At 37.0% G+C, this 10,098-nt stretch overlaps 1 protein-coding gene across 1 annotated transcript; it reads left to right on the top strand.

Annotated features, from left to right (window-relative positions):
• Positions 1-234: 234 nt before the first annotated feature.
• On the top strand, positions 235-10,098 carry LOC127173383 (adenosine receptor A1). The gene is made up of 2 exons (XM_051123230.1): positions 235-1,217; positions 7,580-10,098. The coding sequence occupies exons 1-2, from the start codon at positions 889-891 to the stop codon at positions 8,238-8,240; spliced, it is 990 nt and encodes a 329-aa protein (XP_050979187.1). The 5' UTR covers positions 235-888; the 3' UTR covers positions 8,241-10,098.

Raw genomic sequence — 10,098 nt, 5'->3', positions numbered from 1 at the left:
TTGTCACAATTCAATGTGTTACTTTTTCTTAGTAATTGTCTATGCATTTTATGAGTACAAGTTTTTTACTTGCATGCGCTTTCTTGTAGGGCACCACATGATCCATGACTGCTACCACTGGCACTTCAAAAAAAAAAAATGACGTGCAGGATACACACTTTAAATATCTCACTGCATATCAGAAAGTACGTCATCCGGACATTTTCATACATGCATCCGGCATCCTATTTAGGACAATCTGAGACGCAGCCTATATAAATTAAAATAGATGCGAACACCAACTTGAGAGATGAACTGCAACTCATTAGATTGATCAGGTGTGTTGCGCGCGTCTGCTGCGCTCTCGTAGCATCTGATTGGTGAAACTTGCCTCGGTTGCACTAGCGTGCACAAGGAGCCTTTCTGAGGAGCCGATGTGCTCATTATTGCGCTGTTTCAAAGTTAAGGTGACCGTCAGACCTCCCCGGACTTATCGACATCGACAGACATATGTACGGGCTTAATTTTGACCCATATGGCAGCCGTCTTGACTGACTCTAGCGTAAGTTACAGGTGTTAGTCACGCACTGATCGCTCCTGATGAACCGTGACTGCATGTAATGCGCGGGGAATGTGCTTGTGGATGGTCTGAAGTGACTCATACTTGTTCACTGTGGAGCTGGACCACACAGCCGGACATGATGAGGAGGTTGATCATGGTGCCGCGGACGCATTTCGGAGAGGAAACGCAACTTATGTTTTCATCCTGCGCCATGTAACTTTGGCACCGACATGTAAACCAGAGTAAAACGACGGGTTGGACTCGTACCGGCAGGCTTTTTTTTTTTTTAATAAAAACCTGGGAATCTTTTATCCGGTTCAACATACGCACGTGTACTCCTCGCAAGGATGCCTGATGTCCGGGGTCTGTACATTGGGATGGAGGTGCTCATTGCCCTTTCCTCTGTCATTGGGAATGTGATGGTGGTCTGGGCTGTGAGAATCAACCGAACTCTACGGGACACGACCATTTATTTCATCGTCAGTCTGGCTCTGGCAGACATTGCGGTCGGGGCACTTGTCATTCCTCTGGCTATAACCATAAGCATCGGACTGAAGACTCATTTTTACAGCTGTCTGCTCGTTGCATGTACTGTACTGGTACTAACGCAAAGTTCAATACTCGCCCTCCTGGCTATTGCTATTGACCGCTATCTGAGGGTCAAGATACCAATGAGGTAATAAGATGTTGGTTGCTTATTCATTTCAGGGGGGTTTTCATTTCATATTTCCAGTTCTGTTTACATGATGGTTTCGTGTCATGAATGGTGAATGGTGAAGTCGGGGTGACTGTGAAATGCGGCTCAGTCTTAAAGGGATATTTGATCTAAAATGAAATGAAAATTGTCATTTACTCACCCTTATTTGGTTCCAAACCCGCATGACGTTTTTCATTCTATGAACACAAGATATTAACATTCTTTAAAAGTTCTGCGATTAAAATGAATGTTGTCATGTCAAGAACCCAAAAATCACAACAAAAGTATCATAAAATTGATTTATGCTCTATATCTCGAGTCGTCTTAAGTCATACAATAGCTTTATGTGAGAAACAGATCAAAATTTTAGTCGTTTCCATCGTAATAATCTTCCAAATCTTCCCTTCTGGTGAGATTTTATCGGCTGTGACCGGATCATTGACTCGAGGAACCGGTACAGTTCGAATCGTGAACAAAGCATTCCGGTTATGTGAATTAGATCGACCGAATCATTAGAAACATCCGACCCGCATAATTTTTTGAAATCTGAACTGCAGCCTACTCTTACTTTTACTATATTTGACATAGGAGTACAATTGTAGAATACGTGTTATATTTTGTTTTATTCAGAAATCATAAATTGTTGTGAACACGCCAATAAGATGCTTTTAGATACGACTTTTGTCCTGCTTCAGTTACAATTTATTGCCATTACATTCTTAAAAGTGTCTCCTTCATTCCACTGAAGAAAGAAAATCATGCAGTTTGAAACAACATGATGGTGAGTTTCAATTAAAGTTTTCCTTTATGGCAGGTTTACTCAATACGAAAACAACCATGCATGTTCATCGTGTGAACATCTTAATTTAGCAAATGAGTGAGAATGAAACTATGTGAGAGTGAGAAATACTGAGGTGTTGCATCTTTGCCTTGAGACGGAATGATATTTGACCTGGGTGGGTTTGCTGTGGGCTGCAATGCTTCTGAATTTATTGCTTTGTTGTGGAATCCACTTTCAAAGTCACCCTCAAACCATGACTCTCTCCCAGTCCTTAATTTCCTGTCCTGACCATGGCCTCGCTTTGATATAAAGTTAGAGTTGCAGTGTTTACACATTATATGAGTCAATTAAGTAGAAGGACCATTATGCGGCATTACTTCTGATTGCCAAGAAGAACAGCTCCTTCCTTTATTTTAATGATTAAATAGGATTATAACATTCTAGTCTGAGGTAATTACACTGGACAAACGCATAGTTTGTCAAACAGGCAACTAGTGCCAATTTGCCAGCCGAGTGGATGGCATGCTTCACTAGCTTCATTTTTGCAGTCTGAAAAGATCTTCTGCTCTTCACAGAGAAGGGATTGTGACTACATCAAAATGTTATCCTTGTGTAGTGGATCACCACTTTTTAATTTTGATTTACATTTTGAGATTTCAACTATGTATTGTGGATGTTCCAAAACTAATTTACTTGTTGGGTTTGTACTTCCTCAGAAATAGTCCTAAACTTAGTCATTTTCATGCTTGAACTTGCTTTGCAAAGCTTCCTTCTTTCTCTCAGTGATGTAGAGTGTAACAGGATGTTAAAATCCCAGTCATTTTGTCCACATGGGAATTAATTTTGAACAACAATTTGTACACCTATAAAGACAGATGGTTGGTATATGGTTTCGTTGAAGCCATCATCCTGCGTAATTTGATACAACGATACATATATCACAATATAGTTATTTTCGCTTTAAATAAACTCTTTATGATATCAAAATGTTTGAAACCACAGAAATTAAAAAAAAAAAAAAAAAAAAAAAAAAAAAAAAAAACAAATCAAGCTCACTGAAAAAAAGTAAACAGTCAGCGATTAAAGTACAACAAATAGATAAATGCTAGATACATTCTATAAAGTAACCAAATGTATAAAAACCTTGCATTTTCTTCAAAAAATATATTTCTTATTATTAAAGTGATTTAGTCAAGAGCAGAGATTTTCTCTCTTTTGTTGTTTGATTAACATAAATGACAGACAGCAGGAATATTAGGCTGCTGTCACTTTAAGAGCTGCCCAATACATTGTTAAATGTGTGTTTTCTTTCTCAGCTGTTTGCGTTCACTTAAGACCTGAAATGACTGTATGCACGGAGTGTTTTTTAGAACTTCCGCATAATGATAAGCCAGCTCATAAATTTCTGGTGTAGCTGATTTTATACGTGTTATATATAGATGGAGACTCTTGAGACTGCTCTCCTGCCTCGTTCTTATCAGAAACTGAGAAAAATAATAACTGCAACATTGTAAATACTGATAGCGGCATGAACATTTAGTTTCATATTTTTTAACAACCTATAATTTAAATGCAGAGCCTGGTAATCCCAGGAGATTGTATATTTACATGCTGACAGCTAAACACTGTCACAACTGTTTAATCTAACATTAGCAAGCTAGAGATGCTTCTCATCAACAACATTTTAACAGTAGTCATGATAATCAATAACGTGCCTTCATAGTCATGAACACATTTTTTTAAATCATGTAATATTTTTAAGCCATTATTATTTTTCGACTCGTTTTCGAAATTCGCAAAGTAAGATTCACTTTTCATTCATAAACACGACATGAAAAAATGTGTTTTCATGGAAAACAACGACTTTTTAAAATGAAAATGACATGAAATTACCCTTACAAACCAAAAGATGGCAGCAGAGGATCACTCATTGGCTGCAGCTGTCATTTCGACTCCCTAGTTTTTTCAAATCTTGCTTTTCGATTTATTATAATATTACTAGTATAACAAATTTTAGTACTTTTACCGCACTGAAGTATATAGTATAGCAAGTGCAGAAAGTAATTAAAATAAATAAACAAATAAATAAGTTCAAACACAAACCGCCTACACTGTAAAAAATAAAAAACACAATTTGTTGAGTCAGCTTAAAATAATTTGTTACCCTGCTGCCTTAAAATTTTAAGTTCAGTCAACTCAAATAAGTTTAGTCAACTTGAAATGTTAAGTTGTACTAAGCAACAACTTAGTTATTTGTGTTTGCTAAACTTAACAGATGGGTAAGTAGGGTTACTTACCCATCTGTTAAGTTTAGCAAACACAAATGCTGCCTTAAAATTTTAAGCTGATTCAACTTAAATATCTAAGTTGTCACTTAGTATATTTAACATTTCAAGTTGAATAAACTTTTTTGAGTTGACTGAACTTAAAATTTTAAGGCAGCCAGGTTACAAATTATTTTAAGTTGTTTTTTACAGTGTATAAGGGTGAATTATTTAAATACTTATAGTTCACTACAAATTAAATAAGTTAAATATTAATGCTATAAGAATTAAATAATGCATTCAATATGAATCAATATGAATTTGAAATATTTTAGATTTAATTTATTAACTACATCTTTTAAGTTTTATCTTGAACTGTAAAAGCTGTTAAATAGCCTATATTCAACCAACACAAACTTGTTACTGCTGTAGTTTTGTTACTCTAAATTTAGTTTGAATCATTTAATGCACAGCTTTGTTTTTGACATTGGCTTGTCAGATGTTTGGTTCGGTTATTACTGTCAATCATAGCAATGACTCACAGCATATTTAGCGGATTTATTCGCGTAATTTTTTACACTCGCATTTGTCATTCTTGAAATGGTATACATGGACGTTTGGTCCTCTTAGACAACATTTTTTTTCTACGAATTGTGAATGGATTATGTAGAGAAAATGAGACAAAGCAAAGGACAATCCTATTACGGCACAGTACAGTTGACCAGAAATGACTGAGCTGGCTTGTCTAAAACAAGGAAGTAATCCGTGCATATGGTCAATTACTGTGTTTATGAGAATGCTTGCACAGTCGGGCGTTTTGACACATACAAGTGTGTGTTTTTAACCAGTTAAAGGAGTGGTTCACTTCCAGAAAATAAAATTTACAGATAATTTACTCACCCCCTTGTCATCCAAGATGTTCATGTCTTTCTTTTTTCAGTCGATAAGAAATTAATTTCTGGAGGAAAATATTTCAGGATTTCTTTCCATATAGTAGACTTTAATGGTGCCCCCAAGTTACAAAAATGCTGTTTAAATGCAGCTTAAAATGTCTCTAAATGATCCCAGCCAAGGAAGAAGGGTCTTATCTAGCAAAACGATCTGTCATTTTCAGAACAAATTGACAATTTATATATTTTTTAACCTCAAACGCTTGTCTTGTCTAGCTCTGTGTGAACTCTGTTTTTTTTCCAGTTTAAGACAGTTAGGGTATGTCAAAAAAAACTCCCATCTCGTTTTCTTCCCCAACTTCAAAATCACCCTGAATCGCTGCAGAAGTACAGACTCAGTGTTTACAAAGTGAACATGCAAAGAAGATCAAATGCCCTTTACAAAAAAGGTAAACAAAACAAGATGGGAGTTTTAACCCAGATTACACAGATGATGCATGCGCATTGCAAAGATTAGACACAACGAGCATTTGAGGTTAAAAAGTATATAAATAGTCCATTTGTTTAAAAAGTGACAGATCATTTCACTAGATAAGAGCCTACTTCCTCGACTGGGATAATTTAGAGCCAATTAAATGGCATTTTGGAAGTTCAAATTTGGGGCCACCGTAGAAGTCCACTATATGGAGATAATTCCTGTAATGTTTTCCTCAAGACATAATTTCTTTACCACTGAAGAAAGAAAGACATGAACATCTTGAATAACAAAAGGGTGAGTAAATTATTTGTACATTTTTGTTCTGGAAGTAAACTAATCCTTTAAGGCCTATAAAGCGGTAAAAAAACAAAATTCAGCAATTACTCTTTACTTAGAAGACATATTAGGGTTCTTTGGAGATATAATGTTCTAACAAGCCTGCTTGTTTCAATTACCAAAGAAGAATGTCAAAATTATTTAAGAAAAAAAGATTTTCTTATCAAAGTGATGAAATGTTGTGTTGCAAAAATTAAGGGAAAAAAAAAAAGTGTAGGTTTAAGGCAATTTTTGCTCAAGAGGTAAGTATATTAAACCAAAACTTTGAAAGACATTTCCTGTCAGGAGATTTATTTCATAGTATAAAAAAGGTACAATGGTACAAGAGGAATACCAAATTATTGTTTTAAGTGTGAAAATATAGCAGAAGTAGCACCGACCGCTTTCATTTAGTGATGAGTGAATTTTTGCTAGAAAAATAGCAGGAGAAATACCATGCAAGTGTCTCAGAGCCAGCAAAAGCTATGAAAAGAGCAACACTCTATCTCACAGAGTATGACGGAGCCTGCAGAAGTGACACACATGGTTGTTGTCACCACTAAAATTACCTACTGTAACCAAAGCACAATAAACTCATTTAACCTCTTCCAAGGCCCATATTGATAAGATATAGACTTCTGGGAATCCATGCTCTGGTCTCAAGAGACCAAGTCAATCATTTCTGACCCAAAAGCATCCACAATGTTCTGGTGTTGCTAGAGGAGGAGTATAGCGAGAAGTGCCTGGTACCCACAGTGACATTCAGTGGTAGTAAAGCTCTTAAATAGGGATTTATGAGTACTAAAGGTGTGAGGGAGTTGTACTTTATCAAAGCTGTCATGAATTCACAAACCACTGTGTGATGTAATACAAAAACTTGAAACAGAAGATGCCACCCTCCCCTCATCCCCTGCATTGTTGGGCATTTTTTCAACATGACAATGAAGATATTCATTGTCCTAAGGTGAAAATCTTTCAGTGGACATGTATTTCACTCAGTCTTAACACTCTTGTGTGGCTGTGGGGGATTCTGTAGAGACGAGCTGAGCAAAACTCCCCATTAAAGACCAAGGCATTTAAGGAGCTCATCCTCCAGGAGTTAAACAGGACTGATGTGAAAATTTGTTATGAACATGTACACTCAGTGCCAAGAAGGGTCAGAGCAGTGCACTTAGAGTTATGGAGGACATATTAAGTACTAGAATATTATACATTTGCTGAATTAAATCTAGGGTTCTGAGTTAAACCTAGTTAAATCTGAGTTATTTCAGTGCTGATTGCATTTCAACAGCTTAAAATAACTTCTTTTAACTGTAATGCCTAAAAGCCCAAGCAGACGACATGTTTTCGTGCCCACGTAGTACAGCAACATCACATGAGTATGTAACCACGATAGAGACGATAGTTGAAAATCTCTCTTTTTGTCCAGTTTTCAAAAAAAATTTTGCTTCAAATAAAATTTGCAATGTCATTCAGCTTGTTGCTGGTTGGTTTGTTTCATTGCTTATAACTCTCAGGGCTTTTTGAAAATCCTTATGGGAAAAAGTAGTCAGGCACTGTTGCACTCCATTGGCATCTCTGAGTTGTTTTAAAAATGTTGTTTTTTCCCACAGCTATAAAAGAGTGGTGACTCCAAAGCGTGCAGGCATTGCAGTGATGGTATGCTGGATGGTGGCCATCGTAGTCGGCCTGACGCCCATGCTGGGCTGGAACAATCTGGAGAAGCTACGGCAGACCAATGGCACCATAGGTGCTGACCTTCTCGTGACCTGTGAGTTTGAGAACGTCATCAGCATGGAGTACATGGTCTACTTCAACTTCTTCGGATGGGTGCTGCCACCTCTCATCCTCATGTTGCTCATCTACGCTGAGATCTTCTACATGATCCACAAGCAGCTCAACAAGAAGGTCACCGCCAACCAGACCGACCCCACGCGGTATTACGGCAAAGAACTCAAGCTGGCAAAATCTCTCGCGCTGGTGCTCTTCTTGTTTGCCGTCAGCTGGTTGCCATTGCATATCCTGAATTGCATCACTCTCTTCTGTCCTAGCTGTGACAATTCAATGTGCCTTCTTTACGTGGCTATCTTGCTCAGTCATGGCAACTCCGCCGTCAATCCCATCATTTATGCATTCCGCATTAAGAAATTCCGGAATGCTTTCGTTAAGATCTGGAAACAGTATGTGTGTTGTACGGAGGATCCGCGCCTGGGCAATCGGCCCAGCTTTCGCATAGATAGCAAAGAGAGAAGACTGCGGGACAATGACATCTGACGCTGCGCTAAACAGGTCTCCTCTATGAGAAGCACTTTTTAAAATATGACAGTATAAATGAGTGTACTAGGAAAATGCAGTTTGGAATGTATGCTGTCAGTTTTGAGAATTCATTCAACACAGAAATGGAGACGATCGAACATTACAAACTAATGTTTCCTTGAAAACTCAGTGGTGCATAGAATGAATTGCATCGTTAGTGAGGGACCATTAAATAAATGAAAATGGCCTGTTTTAGAGGAATAGCACCACAGTATAACTGGCATTCACATCTGTGGGTAAAATCTTTATTTGATTATGATTTCCTTTTGTGCTGTGGTTCATTCAAACGTGGCTATTACATAAAGGGCTTCATATAATGAGTGCAAAACTGCAGACTCGTAAATGTCAGCGCTTATGAGTACGCTAAACTACACTCGCCTTTAGTCAGGAGCATAAACCCGTCTGAGGACTTTCAGAAAGGACATTGAGGTGTGATCTGAGGTCGCTTTTATATGCCAGAAAATTCATGTTTTGGGAAGTATGCGATATGGAGTTTTTTTCAAGATGAGCGCAAATAGGAGGCAGCTAGGCCCACTTTGTCTTAAAGGGATAGTTTATAAAAATTTAAAATTTTGTCATTTGTGTCATTCCAAACCTGTATGAGAAGATATTTTTAAAATTGTCCATAGAATTAAAGTCAATGGGGTTTGGAGTTGTTTTGGACCCTATTGACTTTCATCCAAAACAGCTGAAACATTCATGAAAATATTTTAGCAGAAAAGTCTTACTGGTTTGAATATAAGATGACAGAACTTTCATTTTTGGGGTGAACTATCACTTCAAGCAGAACCATTAACAGCGATGTTGCTTTTGTCTTTTTTTTTTTTTTTTTTTTGTAGATGTTTCGGTCTAAATGAAATAGATTGGCATATTAATACTTCTCTCTACTGTATATTTCACAGAATAACCACTGGAAATTCATATTGTTTTTTTGTTTTTTTTTGTGAGAAGATAATAAGAAAATAAGAAATGCAGCCTTCAATTTCATGGCATGATGTTCATAATGGAACAAACTGGTTTACATTTAATATTTAGCTCAAAACTGTGGGCCTGAGAAAAGATGTGAAAAGACAAGACAGGAAGGAACTATGAATAAATCTAGATTGAATGATACTGCCGGAAGTCTAATTTGTTCTTTTTTTTTTTTTAAATTGAGATGCGTTGTTAAAATAAATGATGCATAACCTGTGAGGACAATCGCAGTTGGATCTCTCAAATGCTCAGGCCTCTCTTTAAATTGTAAGAAGCCAAGGACATTTAGAGCTTCACTGAAATTACTCAGTTCTCAAGTATATTGGAAGAAAAACTAAACAGACCTTGATTTTGACTTGATGTCCTTTAAAATAATAGCCAGTTCTTTTGAACAAGGTCTGATAAATAGTTTGACCTTTTCAGACTGACCAATCCTAGAGTAGTCAATTCACACAATTCTTGTGTTTTGTTTCCTGTGAAACAACTTTTCTCAAACTTCCTGGGTAGATCCTACAGTAGGATCAAAGCTTACGCGGTGACTTGTGTTTCCGCTTCATCAATGGTATTCAGCAGACCTCCGTTTTTCCTTTAATGTGTGCCAACTAGAGAACTGAACTAGTTTAAAGGAGTAGTTCACTTCCAGAAAATAAAATTTACAGATAATTTATTCACCCCCCTTGTCATCCAAGATGTTCATGTCTGTCTTTCTTCAGTCGATAAGAAATTATGTTTCTTGAGGAAAAACATATCTCCATATAATGGACTTCAATGGTGCCCCCCGAGTTCGAACGTCCAAAATGCAGTTTTAATGCAGCTTCAAATGGCTCTAAACAATCCTAACAAT

The sequence above is a fragment of the Labeo rohita genome, chromosome 11, assembly GCF_022985175.1.
Source record: "Labeo rohita strain BAU-BD-2019 chromosome 11, IGBB_LRoh.1.0, whole genome shotgun sequence".
NCBI lineage: Eukaryota > Metazoa > Chordata > Actinopteri > Cypriniformes > Cyprinidae > Labeo > Labeo rohita.
Note: the sequence above shows the minus strand (reverse complement) of the source record. Positions and strands in the feature narration are given on the sequence as shown.